This window comes from Oncorhynchus clarkii, chromosome 9, assembly GCF_045791955.1.
Source record: "Oncorhynchus clarkii lewisi isolate Uvic-CL-2024 chromosome 9, UVic_Ocla_1.0, whole genome shotgun sequence".
Classification (NCBI taxonomy): Eukaryota; Metazoa; Chordata; class Actinopteri; order Salmoniformes; family Salmonidae; genus Oncorhynchus; species Oncorhynchus clarkii.
Genome location: NC_092155.1, coordinates 5,050,986 through 5,074,102, shown reverse-complemented (window position 1 = coordinate 5,074,102; position 23,117 = coordinate 5,050,986). Strand labels below are relative to the sequence as shown.

The window sequence follows — 23,117 nt, the reverse complement described above, 5'->3', positions numbered from 1 at the left end:
CCACCACCACCACACTAACTCTGTGTATTCTCCTCTACCAGTTACTCAGCGGTGTCCCCCCCCCCCCACCACCACCACACTAACTCTGTGTATTCTCCTCTACCAGTTACTCAGCGGTGTCCCCCCCCCCCCACCACCACACTAACTCTGTGTATTCTCCTCTACCAGTTACTCAGCGGTGTCCCCCCCCCCCCCCACCACCACACTAACTCTGTGTATTCTCCTCTACCAGTTACTCAGCGGTGTCCCCCCCCCCCCCCCACCACCACACTAACTCTGTGTATTCTCCTCTACCAGTTACTCAGCGGTGCCCCCCCCCCCCCCCCCCCCCCCCCCCACCACACTAACTCTGTGTATTCTCCTCTACCAGTTACTCAGCGGTGTCCCCCCCCCCCACCACCACCACACTAACTCTGTGTATTCTCCTCTACCAGTTACTCAGCGGTGTCCCCCCCCCCCCCCACCACCACACTAACTCTGTGTATTCTCCTCTACCAGTTACTCAGCGGTGTGTCCCCCCCCCCCCCCCCACCACCACCACCACCACCACCACACTAACTCTGTGTATTCTCCTCTACCAGTTACTCAGCGGTGTCCCCCCCCCCCCCCCCCCACCACCACCACCACACTAACTCTGTGTATTCTCCTCTACCAGTTACTCAGCGGTGTCCCCCCCCCCACCACCACACTAACTCTGTGTATTCTCCTCTACCAGTTACTCAGCGGTGTCCCCCCCCCCCCCCCCCCACCACCACCACCACCACACTAACTCTGTGTATTCTCCTCTACCAGTTACTCAGCGGTGTCCCCCCCACCCCCCCCCCACCACCACACTAACTCTGTGTATTCTCCTCTACCAGTTACTCAGCGGTGTCCCCCCCCCACCCCCCCCCCACCACCACACTAACTCTGTGTATTCTCCTCTACCAGTTACTCAGCGGTGTCCCCCCCCCCCCCACCACACTAACTCTGTGTATTCTCCTCTACCAGTTACTCAGCGGTGTCCCCCCCCCCCCCCCCCCCCCCCCCCACCACACTAACTCTGTGTATTCTCCTCTACCAGTTACTCAGCGGTGCCCCCCCCCCCCCCACCACCACACTAACTCTGTGTATTCTCCTCTACCAGTTACTCAGCGGTGTCCCCCCCCCCCCCCCCCCACCACCACCACCACCACCACCACACTAACTCTGTGTATTCTCCTCTACCAGTTACTCAGCGGTGTCCCCCCCCCCCCCCCCCCCCCACCACACTAACTCTGTGTATTCTCCTCTACCAGTTACTCAGCGGTGTCCCCCCCCCCACCACCACCACACTAACTCTGTGTATTCTCCTCTACCAGTTACTCAGCGGTGTCCCCCCCCCCCCACCACCACACTAACTCTGTGTATTCTCCTCTACCAGTTACTCAGCGGTGTGTCCCCCCCCCCCCCACCACCACACTAACTCTGTGTATTCTCCTCTACCAGTTACTCAGCGGTGTCCCCCCCCCCCCCCACCACCACACTAACTCTGTGTATTCTCCTCTACCAGTTACTCAGCGGTGTCCCCCCCCCCCCCCCCCACCACACTAACTCTGTGTATTCTCCTCTACCAGTTACTCAGCGGTGTCCCCCCCCCCCCCCCACCACACTAACTCTGTGTATTCTCCTCTACCAGTTACTCAGCGGTGTCCCCCCCCCCCCACCACCACCACACTAACTCTGTGTATTCTCCTCTACCAGTTACTCAGCGGTGTCCCCACCACCACCACCACCACCACCACACTAACTCTGTGTATTCTCCTCTACCAGTTACTCAGCGGTGTCCCCCCCCCCCCCCCCACCACCACCACACTAACTCTGTGTATTCTCCTCTACCAGTTACTCAGCGGTGCCCCCCCCCCCCCCCCCCCCCCACCACACTAACTCTGTGTATTCTCCTCTACCAGTTACTCAGCGGTGTCCCCCCCCCCCCCCCCCCACCACCACCACCACACTAACTCTGTGTATTCTCCTCTACCAGTTACTCAGCGGTGTCCCCCCCCCCCCACCACCACACTAACTCTGTGTATTCTCCTCTACCAGTTACTCAGCGGTGTCCCCCCCCCCCCCACCACCACACTAACTCTGTGTATTCTCCTCTACCAGTTACTCAGCGGTGTCCCCCCCCCCCCCCCCCCCCCCCCCCCCCCTACCACACTAACTCTGTGTATTCTCCTCTACCAGTTACTCAGCGGTGTCCCCCCCCCCCCCCACCACCACCACCACACTAACTCTGTGTATTCTCCTCTACCAGTTACTCAGCGGTGTCCCCCCCCCCCCACCACCACACTAACTCTGTGTATTCTCCTCTACCAGTTACTCAGCGGTGTGTCCCCCCCCCCCCACCACCACACTAACTCTGTGTATTCTCCTCTACCAGTTACTCAGCGGTGTCCCCCCCCCCACCACCACCACACTAACTCTGTGTATTCTCCTCTACCAGTTACTCAGCGGTGTCCCCCCCCCCCCCACCACCACACTAACTCTGTGTATTCTCCTCTACCAGTTACTCAGCGGTGCCCCCCCCCCCCCCCCCCCACCACCACACTAACTCTGTGTATTCTCCTCTACCAGTTACTCAGCGGTGTCCCCCCCCCCCACCACCACACTAACTCTGTGTATTCTCCTCTACCAGTTACTCAGCGGTGTCCCCCCCCCCCCCAGTTACTCACTAACTCTGTGTATTCTCCTCTACCAGTTACTCAGCGGTGTCCCCCCCCCCCCCCCCCCCACCACACTAACTCTGTGTATTCTCCTCTACCAGTTACTCAGCGGTGTCCCCCCCCCCCCCCCACCACCACACTAACTCTGTGTATTCTCCTCTACCAGTTACTCAGCGGTGTCCCCCCCCCCCCCCCCCCACCACCACACTAACTCTGTGTATTCTCCTCTACCAGTTACTCAGCGGTGTCCCCCCCCCCCCACCACCACACTAACTCTGTGTATTCTCCTCTACCAGTTACTCAGCGGTGTCCCCCCCCCCCCCAGTTACTCACTAACTCTGTGTATTCTCCTCTACCAGTTACTCAGCGGTGTCCCCCCCCCCCCCCCCCCCCCCACCACCACCACCACCACCACACTAACTCTGTGTATTCTCCTCTACCAGTTACTCAGCGGTGTCCCCCCCCCCCCCACCCCCCCACCACACTAACTCTGTGTATTCTCCTCTACCAGTTACTCAGCGGTGTCCCCCCCCCCCCCCCCACCACCACCACCACACTAACTCTGTGTATTCTCCTCTACCAGTTACTCAGCGGTGTCCCCCCCCCCACCACCACACTAACTCTGTGTATTCTCCTCTACCAGTTACTCAGCGGTGTCCCCCCCCACCACCACACTAACTCTGTGTATTCTCCTCTACCAGTTACTCAGCGGTGTCCCCCCCCCCCCCCCCACCACACTAACTCTGTGTATTCTCCTCTACCAGTTACTCAGCGGTCCCCCCCCCCCCCCCCCCCACCACCACCACCACCACACTAACTCTGTGTATTCTCCTCTACCAGTTACTCAGCGGTGTCCCCCCCACCCCCCCCCCACCACCACACTAACTCTGTGTATTCTCCTCTACCAGTTACTGAGCGGTGTCCCCCCCCCACCCCCCCCCCCCCCCACCACCACACTAACTCTGTGTATTCTCCTCTACCAGTTACTCAGCGGTGTCCCCCCCCCCCCCCCCCACCACACTAACTCTGTGTATTCTCCTCTACCAGTTACTCAGCGGTGTCCCCCCCCCCCCACCACCACACTAACTCTGTGTATTCTCCTCTACCAGTTACTCAGCGGTGTGTCCCCCCCCCCCCACCACCACACTAACTCTGTGTATTCTCCTCTACCAGTTACTCAGCGGTGTCCCCCCCCCCCCACCACCACACTAACTCTGTGTATTCTCCTCTACCAGTTACTCAGCGGTGTCCCCCCCCCCCCACCACCACCACCACACTAACTCTGTGTATTCTCCTCTACCAGTTACTCAGCGGTGTCCCCCCCCCCCCCACCACACTAACTCTGTGTATTCTCCTCTACCAGTTACTCAGCGGTGTCCCCCCCCCCCCCCCACCACCACCACACTAACTCTGTGTATTCTCCTCTACCAGTTACTCAGCGGTGTCCCCACCACCACCACCACACTAACTCTGTGTATTCTCCTCTACCAGTTACTCAGCGGTGTCCCCCCCCCCCCCCCCCACCACACTAACTCTGTGTATTCTCCTCTACCAGTTACTCAGCGGTGCCCCCCCCCCCCACCACCACCACCACACTAACTCTGTGTATTCTCCTCTACCAGTTACTCAGCGGTGTCCCCCCCCCCCCCACCACCACCACACTAACTCTGTGTATTCTCCTCTACCAGTTACTCAGCGGTGTCCCCCCCCCCCCCCACCACCACCACCACACTAACTCTGTGTATTCTCCTCTACCAGTTACTCAGCGGTGTCCCCCCCCCCCCCCCCCCACCACACTAACTCTGTGTATTCTCCTCTACCAGTTACTCAGCGGTGTCCCCCCCCCCCCCCACCACCACCACACTAACTCTGTGTATTCTCCTCTACCAGTTACTCAGCGGTGTCCCCACCACCACCACCACACTAACTCTGTGTATTCTCCTCTACCAGTTACTCAGCGGTGTCCCCCCCCCCCCCCCCCTCACCACCACCACACTAACTCTGTGTATTCTCCTCTACCAGTTACTCAGCGGTGTCCCCCCCCCCCCCCCCCCCCCCACCACACTAACTCTGTGTATTCTCCTCTACCAGTTACTCAGCGGTGTCCCCCCCCCCCCCACCACCACCACACTAACTCTGTGTATTCTCCTCTACCAGTTACTCAGCGGTGTCCCCACCACCACCACCACACTAACTCTGTGTATTCTCCTCTACCAGTTACTCAGCGGTGTCCCCCCCCCCGCCACCACCACACTAACTCTGTGTATTCTCCTCTACCAGTTACTCAGCGGTGTCCCCCCCCCCCCCCCACCACCACCACACTAACTCTGTGTATTCTCCTCTACCAGTTACTCAGCGGTGTCCCCCCCCCCCCCCCCCCCCCCACCACCACCACCACACTAACTCTGTGTATTCTCCTCTACCAGTTACTCAGCGGTGTCCCCCCCCCCCCACCACCACCACACTAACTCTGTGTATTCTCCTCTACCAGTTACTCAGCGGTGTCCCCCCCCCCCCCCCCCACCACACTAACTCTGTGTATTCTCCTCTACCAGTTACTCAGCGGTGTCCCCCCCCCCCCCCCCACCACCACCACCACCACACTAACTCTGTGTATTCTCCTCTACCAGTTACTCAGCGGTGTCCCCCCCACCCCCCCCCCACCACCACACTAACTCTGTGTATTCTCCTCTACCAGTTACTCAGCGGTGTCCCCCCCCCACCCCCCCCCCACCACCACACTAACTCTGTGTATTCTCCTCTACCAGTTACTCAGCGGTGTCCCCCCCCCCCCCACCACACTAACTCTGTGTATTCTCCTCTACCAGTTACTCAGCGGTGTCCCCCCCCCACCCCCCCCCCCCCCCCCACCACACTAACTCTGTGTATTCTCCTCTACCAGTTACTCAGCGGTGTCCCCCCCCCCCCCCACCACCACACTAACTCTGTGTATTCTCCTCTACCAGTTACTCAGCGGTGTCCCCCCCCCCCCCCCACCACCACCACCACCACCACCACACTAACTCTGTGTATTCTCCTCTACCAGTTACTCAGCGGTGTCCCCCCCCCCCCCCCCCCCCCCACCACACTAACTCTGTGTATTCTCCTCTACCAGTTACTCAGCGGTGTCCCCCCCCCCCCACCACCACCACACTAACTCTGTGTATTCTCCTCTACCAGTTACTCAGCGGTGTCCCCCCCCCCCCCCCCCCCACCACACTAACTCTGTGTATTCTCCTCTACCAGTTACTCAGCGGTGTCCCCCCCCCCCCCCCCCACCACCACCACCACCACACTAACTCTGTGTATTCTCCTCTACCAGTTACTCAGCGGTGTCCCCCCCACCCCCCCCCACCACCACACTAACTCTGTGTATTCTCCTCTACCAGTTACTCAGCGGTGTCCCCCCCCCACCCCCCCCCCACCACCACACTAACTCTGTGTATTCTCCTCTACCAGTTACTCAGCGGTGTCCCCCCCCCCCCCCACCACACTAACTCTGTGTATTCTCCTCTACCAGTTACTCAGCGGTGTCCCCCCCCCCCCCCCCCCCCCCCCCCCCCACACTAACTCTGTGTATTCTCCTCTACCAGTTACTCAGCGGTGTCCCCCCCCCCCCCCACCACCACACTAACTCTGTGTATTCTCCTCTACCAGTTACTCAGCGGTGTCCCCCCCCCCCCCCCCCACCACCACCACCACCACCACCACACTAACTCTGTGTATTCTCCTCTACCAGTTACTCAGCGGTGCCCCCCCCCCCCCCCCCCCCACCACACTAACTCTGTGTATTCTCCTCTACCAGTTACTCAGCGGTGTCCCCCCCCCCACCACCACCACACTAACTCTGTGTATTCTCCTCTACCAGTTACTCAGCGGTGTCCCCCCCCCCCCACCACCACACTAACTCTGTGTATTCTCCTCTACCAGTTACTCAGCGGTGTCCCCCCCCCCCCCCCCCCCACCACCACACTAACTCTGTGTATTCTCCTCTACCAGTTACTCAGCGGTGTCCCCCCCCCCCACCACCACCACACTAACTCTGTGTATTCTCCTCTACCAGTTACTCAGCGGTGTCCCCCCCCCCCACCACCACACTAACTCTGTGTATTCTCCTCTACCAGTTACTCAGCGGTGTCCCCCCCCCCCCCCCCACCACCACACTAACTCTGTGTATTCTCCTCTACCAGTTACTCAGCGGTGTCCCCCCCCCCCCCACCACCACACTAACTCTGTGTATTCTCCTCTACCAGTTACTCAGCGGTGTCCCCCCCCCCCCCCCCACCACCACCACCACACTAACTCTGTGTATTCTCCTCTACCAGTTACTCAGCGGTGTCCCCCCCCCCCCACCACCACCACACTAACTCTGTGTATTCTCCTCTACCAGTTACTCAGCGGTGTCCCCCCCCCCCCCCACCACCACACTAACTCTGTGTATTCTCCTCTAACCGGTTACTCAGCGGTGTCCCCCCCCCCCCCCACCACCACCACCACCACCACCACACTAACTCTGTGTATTCTCCTCTACCAGTTACTCAGCGGTGTCCCCCCCCCCCCCCCCACCACCACCACCACACTAACTCTGTGTATTCTCCTCTACCAGTTACTCAGCGGTGTCCCCCCCCCCCAACACCACACTAACTCTGTGTATTCTCCTCTACCAGTTACTCAGCGGTGTCCCCCCCCACCACCACACTAACTCTGTGTATTCTCCTCTACCAGTTACTCAGCGGTGTCCCCCCCCCCCACCCCACCACCACCACACTAACTCTGTGTATTCTCCACCACCACACTAACTCTGTGTATTCTCCTCTACCAGTTACTCAGCTGTGTCGTGGAGGCAGTATTTTGACCAGTCGGAGGACATCCCAGTAGGACCGTCAGAGACCAGAGATGTGTTCAGGGTCTACAGGAACGGGACTGATGGACCTCTACTGGTTCTGCTGCACGGAGGAGGACACTCTGCCTTGTCCTGGGCTGTTTTTACTGTGAGTCCACTATCTTTACAATTATAATCTACAGCTCGGTGAACGACGTTCACAATCCGGTTACATGTGTTCCCCTTAGTTCAGTCCTGTCTGACCCATTACTCTGAACCATTACTCTGAACCATTACTCTAAACTAAACCATTACTCTAAACCATTACTCTAAACTAAACCATTACTCTAAACCATTACTCTAAACTAAACCATTACTCTAAACCATTACTTTAAACTGAACCATTACTCTGAACCATTACTCTAAACTAAACCATTACTCTAAACCATTACTCTAAACTAAACCATTACTCTAAACCATTACTCTAAACTAAACCATTACTCTAAACCATTACTCTAAACTGAACCATTACTCTAAACTAAACTATTACTCTAAACTGAACCATTACTCTAAACTAAACTATTACTTTAAACTGAACCATTACTCTGAACCATTACTCTAAACTAAACCATTACTCTAAACCATTACTCTGAACCATTACTCTAAACTAAACCATTACTCTAAACCATTACTCTAAACTAAACCATTACTCTAAACTGAACCATTACTCTAAACTAAACCATTACTCTAAACCATTACTCTAAACTGAACCATTACTCTAAACCATTACTCTAAACAATTACTCTAAACTAAACCATTACTCTGAACCATTACTCTGAACCATTACTCTAAACCATTACTCTGAACCATTACTCTGAACATTTACTCTAAACTAAACCATTACTCTAAACCATTACTCTAAACTAAACCATTACTCTAAACCATTACTCTAAACTGAACCATTACTCTAAACCATTACTCTAAACCATTACTCTAAACTAAACCATTACTCTAAACTAAACCATTACTCTAAACCATTACTCTAAACTGAACCATTACTCTAAACTAAACTATTACTTTAAACTGAACCATTACTCTGAACCATTACTCTAAACTAAACCATTACTCTAAACCATTACTCTAAACTAAACCATTACTCTAAACCATTACTCTAAACTGAACCATTACTCTAAACCATTACTCTAAACTGAACCATTACTCTAAACTGAACCATTACTCTAAACCATTACTCTAAACTAAACCATTACTCTAAACCATTACTCTAAACCATTACTCTAAACTAAACCATTACTCTAAACCATTACTCTGAACCATTACTCTGAACCATTACTCTAAACTAAACCATTACTCTAAACCATTACTCTAAACTAAACAATTACTCTAAACTAAACTATTACTCTGAACCATTACTCTAAACTGAACCATTACTCTAAACCATTACTCTAAACTGAACCATTACTCTAAACCATTACTCTAAACTAAACCATTACTCTAAACCATTACTCTAAACTAAACCATTACTCTATACCAATACTCTAAACTGAACCATTACTCTAAACCATTACTCTAAACTAAACCATTTCTCTAAACCATTACTCTAAACTAAACCATTACTCTAAACTAAACCATTACTCTAATCCATTACTCTAAACCATTACTCTAAACTAAACCATTACTCTAAACTAAACCATTACTCTAAACTAAACCATTACTCTAAACCATTACTCTAAACCATTACTCTAAACCATTACTCTAAACCATTACTCTAAACCATTACTCTAAACTGAACCATTACTCTAAACCATTACTCTAAACCATTACTCTAAACTAAACTATTACTTTAAACTGAACCATTACTCTAAACCATTACTCTAAACCATTACTCTAAACCATTACTCTAAACTAAACTATTGCTTTAAACTGAACCATTACTCTAAACCATTACTCTAAACCATTACTCTAAACCATTACTCTAAACCATTACTCTAAACTAATCCATTACTCTAAACTAAACCATTACTCTAAACTAAACCATTACTCTAAACTACACCATTACTCTAAACCATTGCTCTAAACCATTACTCTAAACTAATCCATTACTCTAAACTAAACCATTGCTCTAAACTAAACCATTACTCTAAACCATTACTCTAAACCATTACTCTAAACTAAACCATTACTCTAAACCATTACTCTAAACTAATCCATTACTCTAAACCATTACTCTAAACTAAACCATTAATTTAAACCATTACTCTAAACCATTACTCTAAACTAAACCATTACTCTAATCCATTACTCTAAACTAATCCATTATTCTAAACCATTACTCTAAACTAATCCATTACTCTAAACCATTACTCTAAACTAAACCATTACTCTAAACCATTACTCTAAACTAATCCATTACTCTAAACTAATCCATTACTCTAAACCATTACTCTAAACTAAACTATTACTCTAAACCATTACTCTAAACTAAACCATTACTCTAAAAACGTCTGTTTTCTTTTGTTTCTATGTAAACTGTCAATACGGTCATCATCTATATACTCTGGGCTCCTCTCCTGACCAGCATTTGAGATTTCCATTCCTGTTATAATACCCATTTTTCTTGTTTATCTGTCGCTCCGTCTCCTCGATCTCCAGACAGCCATAGCCAGTAGGGTGACCTGCAGGGTGCTGGCCATGGACCTCAGGGGTCACGGTGAGTTCAGAGAGCAAAGGTCATCTCAGAATGCCACTCTCTTTGATTGTAGTGAACTAGTCATGACAATAAGGGTGCCATTTTGGATCCGTCCATAGTGTTTAATATAGTCACATCATAAAGACATCAAAACCCAATGTTTACAGAATGTGTTCACCTCTCCTTCTCTCCAGGTTCCACCCAGGTACGTCAGTCAGACGACCTCTCCACACAGACCATGTCCAGGTAAGAAGATACACACCTGTAAAACATGAGGAAATAACTTCCTGTCCCTCTACCTCTCACCTGTACATCACCTTTCCCTCTCCCTCTCACCTGTCCCTCTACCTCTCACCTGTCCCTCTACCTCTCACCTGTACATCACCTTTCCCTCTACCTCTCACCTGTCCCTCTACCTCTCACCTGTCCCTCTACCTCTCACCTGTACATCACCTTTCCCTCTACCTCTCACCTGTCCCTCTACCTCTCACCTGTCCCTCTACCTCTCACCTGTCCCTCTACCTCTCACCTGTCCCTCTACCTTTCACCTGTCCCTCTACCTCTCACCTGTCCCTCTACCTCTCACCTGTCCCTCTACCTCTCACCTGTACCTCTTACCTGTCCCTCTACCTCTCCTGTCCCTCTACCTCTCACCTGTCCCTCTACCTCTCACCTGTCCCTCTACCTTTCACCTGTCCCTCTACCTTTTCCCCTGTCCCTCTACCTCTCACCTGTACCCCACCTGTCCCTCTACCTCTCACCTGTCCTTCTACCTCTCACCTGTCCCTCTACCTCTCGCCTGTCCCTCTACCTCTCACCTGTCCCTCCTCTACCTCTCACCTGTCCCTCTACCTCTCACCTGTACCCCACCTGTCCCTCTACCTCTCACCTGTCCCTCTACCTCTCACCTGTCCCTCTACCTTTTACCTGTCCCTCTACCTTTTCCCATGTCCCTCTACCTCTTACCTGTCCCTCTACCTCTCACCTGTCCCTCTACCTCTCACCTGTACCCCACCTGTCCCTCTACCTCTCACCTGTCCCTCTACCTCCCACCTGTCCCTCTACCTCTCACCTGTCCCCCTACCTCTCACCTGTCCTTCTACCTCTCACCTGTCCCTCTACCTCTCACCTGTCCCTCTATCTCTCACCTGTACATCACCTGTCCCTCTATCTCTCACCTGCACAGCACCTGTCCCTCTATTTCTCACCTGTACAGCACCTGTCCCTCTACCTCTCACCTGTCCCTCTTGTCCCGCCACTCCTAGGGATGTGGCCAATGTGGTAAGAGCGTGCTACGGAGAGGCCCCTCCCCCCATCGTCCTGGTTGGTCACAGTATGGGCGGGGCCATCGCTGTCCACACCGCCTCCAGCATGCTCCTCCCCACTACTGTAGGATTGGTGGTGATAGACGTGGTGGAAGGTAGGGCCCAGTCCATACCGTTAGCAGCAAGCTCCTCCCCACTACTGTAGGATTGGTGGTGATAGACGTGGTGGAAGGTAGGGCCCAGTCCATACCGTTAGCAGCAGGCTCCTCCCCACTACTGTAGGATTGGTGGTGATAGACGTGGTGGAAGGTAGGGCCCAGTCCATACCGTTAGCAGCAGGCCCCTCCCCACTACTGTAGGATTGGTGGTGATAGACGTGGTGGAAGGTAGGGCCCAGTCCATACCGTTTGCAGCAGGCTCCTCCCCACTACACTTCAAAATCTTTGTGGGATCTGTGTAATCTGAGGGAAATATGTGTCTCTAATATGATCATACATTTGACAGGTTAGGAAGTGCAGCTCAGTTTCCATCTCATTTTGTGGGCAGTGTACACATAGCTTGTCTTCTCTTGAGAGCCAGATCTGCCTACGGTGGCCTCTCTTAATAGCAAGGCTATGCTCATTGAGACTGTACATAGTCAAAGCTTTCCATAAGTTTGGGTCAGTCACAGTGGTCAGGTATTCTGCCGCTGTGTACTCTCTTTTTAGGGCCAAGTAGCATCTTAGTTTGCTCTGTTTGTTTGTAAATTCTTTCCAATGTGTCAAGTAAATGATCTTTTTGTTTTCTCATGATTTGGTCTAATTGTGTTGCTGTCCTGGGGCTCTGTGGGGTCTCTCTCTCTCTAGGCAGTGCCATGGAGATGCTACACAGCATGCAGAACTTCCTGAAAGGACGACCCAGGTCTTTTGAGTCTATTGCCCATGCCATAGAGTGGAGGTGAGGAGCGTTCAGCAACACACCACTCCTTATATGTTAGGTAGTGTTTCATAGACAGTCTATAGAAATATCATGTATTGTTGTTATTATTATTATTAGCGGTCTGTTCCATAGAGTGCTATGCTATGCTACGTTTCAGTGTTTCACAGTGTTGCTAGTGCTGTTCCATAGAGTGCTATGCTATGCTACGTTTCGGTGTTTCACAGTATTGGTAGTGCTGTTCCATATAGTGCTATGCTATGCTATGCTACGTTTCGGTGTTTCACAGTGTTGGTAGTGCTGTTCCATAGAGTGCTATGCTATGCTACGTTTGAGTGTTTCACAGTGTTGGTAGTGCTGTTCCATAGAGTGCTATGCTACGTTTTAGTGTTTCACAGCATTGGTAGTGCTGTTCCATAGAGTGCTATGCTATGCTACGTTTCAGTGTTTCACAGTGTTGGTAGTGCTCTTTCTCAACTGTCCCTGTTCTCTCTCTCTGTGTGTGTGTGTGTGTGTGTGTGTGTGTGTGTGTGTGTGTGTGTGTGTGTGTGTGTGTGTGTGTGTGTGTGTGTGTGTGGTGTGTGTGGTGTGTGTGGTGTGTGTGTGTGTGTGTGTGTGTGTGTGTGTGTGTGCTCATGCTCTCTCCTTCAGTGTTAAGAGCGGTCAGATCAGGAACCGGGAATCAGCACGAGTATCCATGGTGGGACAGATCAAGAGGTAAACCATGCTAATCCTACTCTACTGGAACCAGAGGGGAATACTGGGGAATATTATGAAATAACTTTACAGAATCTGATAGACCCCGAACACATATCTTAATTGATCTATCTTTCCTAACGAACCAGAAAATCTGTTTATCAATGTTAGCTGGCTAATTTATTGATACCGCTTTGAAGTAAACCCTTCTCGTCGTTGCTGGTTGTATATATATATACAGTGGGGCCAAAAAAAGTATTTAGTCAGCCACCAATTGTGCAAGTTCTCCCACTTAAAAAGATGAGAGAGGCCTGTAATTTTCATCATAGGTACATTTCAACGATGACAGGCAAAATGAGAAAAAAAATCCTGAAATCACATTGTAGGATTTTTAACGAATTTATTTGCAAATGATGGTGGAAAATCCTGGACATCCCTAAAACATAACTTCTACCCTATATATATATATATACTGTATATTATAGTATACGAAATAACATATTCAATATAAACTCAGTTAGTCCTATCCTGGACATCCCTAAAACACTTCTACCCTCGACTCTGGACTTTTCCCACATTTTGTTACGTTACAGCCTTATTCTAAAATGGATTAAATTACTTTTCCCCTCATCAATCTACACACAATATCCCATAATGACAAAGCGAAAACAGGTTTCATAATTTTTTGGGGGAGCAAATGTGTTAAAAATAAGAAACAGAAATACCTTATTTACATAAGTCTTTAGACCATTTGCTATTAGAATTTTGAAATTGAGCTCAGGTGCATCCTGTTTCCATTGATCATCCTTGAGATGTTTCTACAACTTGATTGGAGTCCACCTGTGGTAAATTCAATTGATTGGACATGATTTGGAAAGGCAAACACCTGTCTATATAAAGTCCCACAGTTGACAGTGCATGTCAGAGCAAAAACCAAGCCATGAGGTCGAAGGAATTATCCGTAGAGCTCCGAGAGAGGACTGTGATGAGGCACAGATCTGGGGAAGGGTACCAAAACATTTCTGCAGCATTGAAGGTCCCTAAGAACACAGTGGCCTCCATCAGTCTTCAATGGAAGAAGTTTGGAACAACCGAGATTCTTCATAGAGCTGGCCGACCCGGCCAAACTGAGCAATTGGGGGAGAAGGGCCTTGATCAGAGAGGTGACCAAGAACCCGATGGTCACTCTGACAGAGCTCCAGAGTTCCTCTGTGGAGATGGGAGAACCTTCCACCTCTGCAGTACTCCACCAATCAGGTCTGTATAGTAGAGTGGCCAGACAGAAGCCACTCAGTATAAGGAACATCACAGCCTGCTTTGAGTTTGCCAAAAGGCACCTAAAGGACTCTCAGGCCATCAGAAACAAGATTCTCTGGTCTGATGAACCCAAGATTGAATTCTTTGGCCTGAATGCCAAGCCTCACATCTGGAGGAAGCCTGGCACCATCCCTATAGTGAAGCATGGTGGTGGCAGTGGAGAAAGAAACACAGCAAGGTTTAGACAAACCCCAACTGTCGCAAACCGAATGCTAGCCTAGTAGCTTGAGGAAATAATGTCTTTAATAACGTTTTTTACATGGGAGATGAAGTTTATAAATTGACTGGCTGGGCTGTGGGCTAGTGGATGTGCATTGATACATCTAATGCAACTGTGAACTGGAATTACCCCGGGGGGAATACAGAGATTGTAGTGCTATAACTCCCTGCTATTAACCAATCAACATCCAGTATCCGAACACACCATTTTATAACGGTTGGTAGATTAAGCCAATGTCTACAATTTTTTTTATTTTTTAAATTTTAGCCCTTTTTCTCCCCAATTTGGTGGTATCCAATTGTTTTTTAGTAGCTACTATCTTGTCTCATCGCTACAACTCCCGTACGGGCTCGGGAGAGACAAAGGTTGAAAGTCATGCGTCCTCCGATACACAACCCAACCAAGCCGCACTGCTTCTTAACACAGCGCCATCCAACCCGGAAGCCAACCGCACCAATGTGTCGGAGGCTACACCGTGCACCTGGCAACCTTGGTTAGCGCGCACTGCGCACGGCCCGCCACAGGAGTCGCTGGTGCGCGATGAGACAAGGACATCCCTACCGGCCAAACCCTCCCTAACCCGGACGACGCTAGGCCAATTGTGCGTCGCCCCACGGACCTCCCGGTCGCGGCCGGTTACGACAGAGCCTGGGCACGAACCCAGAGTCTCTGGTGGCACAGCTGGCGCTGCATTACAGCGCTGCGCCAATGAAGGCCAAGTTTGACTCTTCACGCATTTGGGCAGAAGTGTCTGGGAAGAAGATGACCCAAAACCGAACCTTAAAGACGTCCTCTGGCGATTTTGGAACTTTTACTGTTGAAAAGCGATACTCAAGTATAAATACAATAAATGTTCCGCCTGCAGCTATGGAACTGTGATTATTTACTTCACCATGCTGGAACCCTGACCTGTTCACTGTGATTATTTACTTCACCATGCTGGAACCCTGACCTGTTCACTGTGATTATTTACTTCACCATGCTGGAACCCTGACCTGTTCACTGTGATTATTTACTTCACCATGCTGGAACCCTGACCTGTTCACTGTGATTATTTACTTCACCATGCTGGAACCCTGACCTGTTCACTGTGATTATTTACTTCACCATGCTGGAACCCTGACCTGTTCACTGTGATTATTTACTTCACCATGCTGGAACCCTGACCTGTTCACTGTGATTATTTACTTCACCCTGCTGGAACCCTGACCTGTTCACTGTGATTATTTACTTCACCATGCTGGAACCCTGACCTGTTCACTGTGATTATTTACTTCACCATGCTGGAACCCTGACCTGTTCACTGTGATTATTTACTTCACCCTGCTGGTTATTTATGAACATTTGAATATCTTGGCCATGTTCTGTTATATTCTCCACCCGGCACAGCCAGAAGAGGACTGGCCACCCCTCAGAGCCTAGTTCCTCTCTAGGTTTCTTCCTAGGTTTTGGCCTTTCTAGGGAGTTTTTCCTAGCCACCGTGCTTCTACACCTGCATTTCTTGCTGTTTGGGGGTTTTAGGCTGGGTTTCTGTACAGCACTTTGAGATATCAGCTGATGTACGAAGGGCTATATAAATAGATTTGATTTAAAGTAGACTAAACGGTTAAAAAAAACCACAAAAATAGTGTTGTTTTTTTATACACAACTGCAAACTTCACATAGGGAATCTGTGATCTGCATCATGACTTACCTGGACCACCTATTGAGATGTGTGTGTTCAGTAAATCAGGTGTTAAACAGAGACTGGAGTTCCACTTTAACCATTAAAATGTCAACTTCAATGGGGTGACATCAGAGTTGGACATCCCAAGGATCCAATTTAGACTTATCAACATTTCTCACCTGTACTCTGTAGGCATGTAGAGGTGGAGGATGTTGTTGAATCGCCTGAGCAGGCCGTCCCTGTTAGTGACGTAGTCGTCGAGGGCAACGAAGAGATCTGCGTTGACCCGAGCTACGTTAGCGACAAGCCAGACGGTACATCAGAGGTGAGCATCCCGGAACCCGAGGTAAGAAACCAAAGTCCTTTACTTACACTCACACACACACACACACACACACACACACACACACACACACACACACACACACACACACACACACACACAAAATAACTTGCTGAATAGATCCAGAAAAAAAACTATAGCTAAATGAAAAACATTTAAATGTTGACTAAAACGAGACAATATTATCTCTGTGACTAAAATATGACTCCTATGTGGACTGGACAATAGTTTTTGGAGATATTGAGAACATTTCACATCATGATAAACACAATTAATACTAGCAGCGTAGATGAGCTGAGCAGTGGGAAGAACTGCACCACACCCGGCACACAGCCGACACACAGCCGACATCAGCTGGTGAGCTGCAGAGGAGCAAGTGATGTGTGGGCAGACAAGCTCTGGCTCCGCCTCCGATTATACAGATTTACGCAGGCGACATCAGCTGGTGAGCTGCAGAGGAGCAAGTGATGTGTGGGCAGACAAGCTCTGGCTCCGCCTCCGATTATACAGATCACGCAGGCGACATCAGCTGGTGAGCTGCAGAGGAGCAAGTGATGTGTGGGCAGACAAGCTCTGGCTCCGCCTCCGATTATACAGATCACGCAGGCGACATCAGCTGGTGAGCTGCAGAGGAGCAAGTGATGTGTGGACAGACAAGCTCTGGCTCCGCCTCCGATTATACAGATCACGCAGGCGACATCAGCTGGTGAGCTGCAGAGGAGCAAGTGATGTGTGGGCAGACAAGCTCTGGCTCCGCCTCCGATTATACAGATCACGCAGGCGACATCAGCTGGTGAGCTGCAGAGGAGCAAGTGATGTGTGGGCAGACAAGCTCTGGCTCCGCCTCCGATTATACAGATCACGCAGGCGACATCAGCTGGTGAGCTGCAGAGGAGCAAGTGATGTGTGGGCAGACAAGCTCTGGCTCCGCCTCCGATTATACAGATCATGCAGGCGACATCAGCTGGTGAGCTGCAGAGGAGCAAGTGATGTGTGGGCAGACAAGCTCTGGCTCCGCCTCCGATTATACAGATCACGCAGGCGACATCAGCTGGTGAGCTGCAGAGGAGCAAGTGATGTGTGGGCAGACAAGCTCTGGCTCCGCCTCCGATTATACAGATCACGCAGGCGACATCAGCTGGTGAGCTGCAGAGGAGCAAGTGATGTGTGGGCAGACAAGCTCTGGCTCCGCCTCCGATTATACAGATCACGCAGGCGACATCAGCTGGTGAGCTGCAGAGGAGCAAGTGATGTGTGGGCAGACAAGCTCTGGCTCCGCCTCCGATTATACAGATCACGCAGGCGACATCAGCTGGTGAGCTGCAGAGGAGCAAGTGATGTGTGGGCAGACAAGCTCTGGCTCCGCCTCCGATTATACAGATTTACGCAGGCGACATCAGCTGGTGAGCTGCAGAGGAGCAAGTGATGTGTGGGCAGACAAGCTCTGGCTCCGCCTCCGATTATACAGATTTACGCAGGCGACATCAGCTGGTGAGCTGCAGAGGAGCAAGTGATGTGTGGGCAGACAAGCTCTGGCTCCGCCTCCGATTATACAGATTTACGCAGGCGACATCAGCTGGTGAGCTGCAGAGGAGCAAGTGATGTGTTGGCAGACAAGCTCTGGCTCCGCCTCCGATTATACAGATCACGCAGGCGACATCAGCTGGTGAGCTGCAGAGGAGCAAGTGATGTGTGGGCAGACAAGCTCTGGCTCCGCCTCCGATTATACAGATCACGCAGGCGACATCAGCTGGTGAGCTGCAGAGGAGCAAGTGATGTGTGGGCAGACAAGCTCTGGCTCCGCCTCCGATTATACAGATTTACGCAGGCGACATCAGCTGGTGAGCTGCAGAGGAGCAAGTGATGTGTGGGCAGACAAGCTCTGGCTCCGCCTCCGATTATACAGATTCACGCAGGCGACATCAGCTGGTGAGCTGCAGAGGAGCAAGTGATGTGTGGGCAGACAAGCTCTGGCTCCGCCTCCGATTATACAGATTTACGCAGGCGACATCAGCTGGTGAGCTGCAGAGGAGCAAGTGATGTGTGCAGCAGACAAGCTCTGGCTCCGCCTCCGATTATACAGATTTACGCAGGCGACATCAGCTGGTGAGCTGCAGAGGAGCAAGTGATGTGTGGGCAGACAAGCTCTGGCTCCGCCTCCGATTATACAGATTTACGCAGGCGACTCTCTTGCTTCAGCTTAGCTAACCAATCACCACCAACCTTCTTGTTAGCTACCCTTTGACTGGTTAAGAAACACAAGCTGTTTTACGAATTTAAAACAAAAGCTTCTCTTGAGTTTAATAGTAAAACAACAAGTCTGTTTTCATTTCTCTTGAGTTTAATAGTAAAACAACAAGTCTGTTTTCATTTCTCTTGAGTTTAATAGTAAAACAACAAGTCTGTTTTCATTTCTCTTGAGTTTAATAGTAAAACAACAAGTCTGTTTTCATTTCTCTTGAGTTTAATAGTAAAACAACAAGTCTGTTTTCATTTCTCTTGAGTTTAATAGTAAAACAACAAGTCTGTTTTCATTTCTCTTGAGTTTAATAGTAAAACAACAAGTCTGTTTTCATTTCTCTTGAGTTTAATAGTAAAACAACAAGTCTGTTTTCATTTCTCTTGAGTTTAATAGTTAAACAACAAGTCTGTTTTCATTTCTCTTGAGTTTAATAGTTAAACAACAAGTCTGTTTTCATTTCTCTTGAGTTTAATAGTAAAACAACAAGTCTGTTTTCATTTCTCTTGAGTTTAATAGTAAAACAACAAGTCTGTTTTCATTTCTCTTGAGTTTAATAGTAAAACAACAAGTCTGTTTTCATTTCTCTTGAGTTTAATAGTAAAACAACAAGTCTGTTTTCATTTCTCTTGAGTTTAATAGTAAAACAACAAGTCTGTTTTCATTTCTCTTGAGTTTAATAGTAAAACAACAAGTCTGTTTTCATTTCTCTTGAGTTTAATAGTAAAACAACAAGTCTGTTTTCATTTCTCTTGAGTTTAATAGTAAAACAACAAGTCTGTTTTCATTTCTCTTGAGTTTAATAGTAAAACAACAAGTCTGTTTTCATTTCTCTTGAGTTTAATAGTAAAACAACAAGTCTGTTTTCATTTCTCTTGAGTTTAATAGTAAAACAACAAGTCTGTTTTCATTTCTCTTGAGTTTAATAGTAAAACAACAAGTCTGTTTTCATTTCTCTTGAGTTTAATAGTAAAACAACAAGTCTGTTTTCATTTCTCTTGAGTTTAATAGTAAAACAACAAGTCTGTTTTCATTTCTCTTGAGTTTAATAGTAAAACAACAAGTCTGTTTTCATTTCTCTTGAGTTTAATAGTAAAACAACAAGTCTGTTTTCATTTCTCTTGAGTTTAATAGTAAAACAACAAGTCTGTTTTCATTTCTCTTGAGTTTAATAGTAAAACAACAAGTCTGTTTTCATTTCTCTTGAGTTTAATAGTAAAACAACAAGTCTGTTTTCATTTCTCTTGAGTTTAATAGTAAAACAACAAGTCTGTTTTCATTTCTCTTGAGTTTAATAGTAAAACAACAAGTCTGTTTTCATTTCTCTTGAGTTTAATAGTAAAACAACAAGTCTGTTTTCATTTCTCTTGAGTTTAATAGTAAAACAACAAGTCTGTTTTCATTTCTCTTGAGTTTAATAGTAAAACAACAAGTCTGTTTTCATTTCTCTTGAGTTTAATAGTAAAACAACAAGTCTGTTTTCATTTCTCTTGAGTTTAATAGTAAAACAACAAGTCTGTTTTCATTTCTCTTGAGTTTAATAGTAAAACAACAAGTCTGTTTTCATTTCTCTTGAGTTTAATAGTTAAACAAGTCTGTTTTCATTTCTCTTGAGTTTAATAGTAAAACAACAAGTCTGTTTTCATTTCTCTTGAGTTTAATAGTAAAACAACAAGTCTGTTTTCATTTCTCTTGAGTTTAATAGTTAAACAACAAGTCTGTTTTCATTTCTCTTGAGTTTAATAGTAAAACAACAAGTCTGTTTTCATTTCTCTTGAGTTTAATAGTAAAACAACAAGTCTGTTTTCATTTCTCTTGAGTTTAATAGTTAAACAACAAGTCTGTTTTCATTTCTCTTGAGTTTAATAGTTAAACAACAAGTCTGTTTTCATTTCTCTTGAGTTTAATAGTTAAACAACAAGTCTGTTTTCATTTCTCTTGAGTTTAATAGTTAAACAACAAGTCTGTTTTCATTTCTCTTGAGTTTAATAGTAAAACAACAAGTCTGTTTTCATTTCTCTTGAGTTTAATAGTAAAACAACAAGTCTGTTTTCATTTCTCTTGAGTTTAATAGTAAAACAACAAGTCTGTTTTCATTTCTCTTGAGTTTAATAGTAAAACAACAAGTCTGTTTTCATTTCTCTTGAGTTTAATAGTAAAACAACAAGTCTGTTTTCATTTCTCTTGAGTTTAATAGTAAAACAACAAGTCTGTTTTCATTTCTCTTGAGTTTAATAGTAAAACAACAAGTCTGTTTTCATTTCTCTTGAGTTTAATAGTAAAACAACAAGTCTGTTTTCATTTCTCTTGAGTTTAATAGTAAAACAACAAGTCTGTTTTCATTTCTCTTGAGTTTAATAGTAAAACAACAAGTCTGTTTTCATTTCTCTTGAGTTTAATAGTAAAACAACAAGTCTGTTTTCATTTCTCTTGAGTTTAATAGTAAAACAACAAGTCTGTTTTCATTTCTCTTGAGTTTAATAGTAAAACAACAAGTCTGTTTTCATTTCTCTTGAGTTTAATAGTAAAACAACAAGTCTGTTTTCATTTCTCTTGAGTTTAATAGTAAAACAACAAGTCTGTTTTCATTTCTCTTGAGTTTAATAGTAAAACAACAAGTCTGTTTTCATTTCTCTTGAGTTTAATAGTAAAACAACAAGTCTGTTTTCATTTCTCTTGAGTTTAATAGTAAAACAACAAGTCTGTTTTCATTTCTCTTGAGTTTAATAGTAAAACAACAAGTCTGTTTTCATTTCTCTTGAGTTTAATAGTAAAACAACAAGTCTGTTTTCATTTCTCTTGAGTTTAATAGTAAAACAACAAGTCTGTTTTCATTTCTCTTGAGTTTAATAGTAAAACAACAAGTCTGTTTTCATTTCTCTTGAGTTTAATAGTAAAACAACAAGTCTGTTTTCATTTCTCTTGAGTTTAATAGTAAAACAACAAGTCTGTTTTCATTTCTCTTGAGTTTAATAGTAAAACAACAAGTCTGTTTTCATTTCTCTTGAGTTTAATAGTAAAACAACAAGTCTGTTTTCATTTCTCTTGAGTTTAATAGTAAAACAACAAGTCTGTTTTCATTTCTCTTGAGTTTAATAGTAAAACAACAAGTCTGTTTTCATTTCTCTTGAGTTTAATAGTAAAACAACAAGTCTGTTTTCATTTCTCTTGAGTTTAATAGTAAAACAACAAGTCTGTTTTCATTTCTCTTGAGTTTAATAGTAAAACAACAAGTCTGTTTTCATTTCTCTTGAGTTTAATAGTAAAACAACAAGTCTGTTTTCATTTCTCTTGAGTTTAATAGTAAAACAACAAGTCTGTTTTCATTTCTCTTGAGTTTAATAGTAAAACAACAAGTCTGTTTTCATTTCTCTTGAGTTTAATAGTTAAACAAGTCTGTTTTCATTTCTCTTGAGTTTAATAGTAAAACAACAAGTCTGTTTTCATTTCTCTTGAGTTTAATAGTAAAACAACAAGTCTGTTTTCATTTCTCTTGAGTTTAATAGTTAAACAACAAGTCTGTTTTCATTTCTCTTGAGTTTAATAGTAAAACAACAAGTCTGTTTTCATTTCTCTTGAGTTTAATAGTAAAACAACAAGTCTGTTTTCATTTCTCTTGAGTTTAATAGTTAAACAACAAGTCTGTTTTCATTTCTCTTGAGTTTAATAGTTAAACAACAAGTCTGTTTTCATTTCTCTTGAGTTTAATAGTTAAACAACAAGTCTGTTTTCATTTCTCTTGAGTTTAATAGTTAAACAACAAGTCTGTTTTCATTTCTCTTGAGTTTAATAGTAAAACAACAAGTCTGTTTTCATTTCTCTTGAGTTTAATAGTAAAACAACAAGTCTGTTTTCATTTCTCTTGAGTTTAATAGTAAAACAACAAGTCTGTTTTCATTTCTCTTGAGTTTAATAGTAAAACAACAAGTCTGTTTTCATTTCTCTTGAGTTTAATAGTAAAACAACAAGTCTGTTTTCATTTCTCTTGAGTTTAATAGTAAAACAACAAGTCTGTTTTCATTTCTCTTGAGTTTAATAGTTAAACAACAAGTCTGTTTTCATTTCTCTTGAGTTTAATAGTAAAACAACAAGTCTGTTTTCATTTCTCTTGAGTTTAATAGTAAAACAACAAGTCTGTTTTCATTTCTCTTGAGTTTAATAGTTAAACAACAAGTCTGTTTTCATTTCTCTTGAGTTTAATAGTAAAACAACAAGTCTGTTTTCATTTCTCTTGAGTTTAATA

The 23,117-nt window shown here is 46.6% G+C and overlaps 2 protein-coding genes across 3 annotated transcripts in view; both read left to right on the top strand.

Annotated features, from left to right (window-relative positions):
• LOC139415792 (galactose-specific lectin nattectin-like) overlaps nt 1–23,117 on the top strand; it is a 1,187,935-nt gene that overhangs the window by 416,696 nt on the left and 748,122 nt on the right. The gene's annotated exons all lie outside the window — the stretch shown is intronic.
• Nucleotides 1–23,117, top strand: part of LOC139417061 (protein phosphatase methylesterase 1-like) — a 45,276-nt gene that overhangs the window by 1,862 nt on the left and 20,297 nt on the right. Inside the window, exons 2-8 of the mRNA XM_071166310.1 lie at nt 7,507–7,675; nt 10,177–10,234; nt 10,408–10,459; nt 11,479–11,633; nt 12,324–12,414; nt 13,045–13,110; nt 16,485–16,638. Coding sequence (XP_071022411.1) covers nt 7,507–7,675; nt 10,177–10,234; nt 10,408–10,459; nt 11,479–11,633; nt 12,324–12,414; nt 13,045–13,110; nt 16,485–16,638 — 745 coding nt within the window. The remainder of the gene's footprint in view (nt 1–7,506; nt 7,676–10,176; nt 10,235–10,407; nt 10,460–11,478; nt 11,634–12,323; nt 12,415–13,044; nt 13,111–16,484; nt 16,639–23,117) is intronic.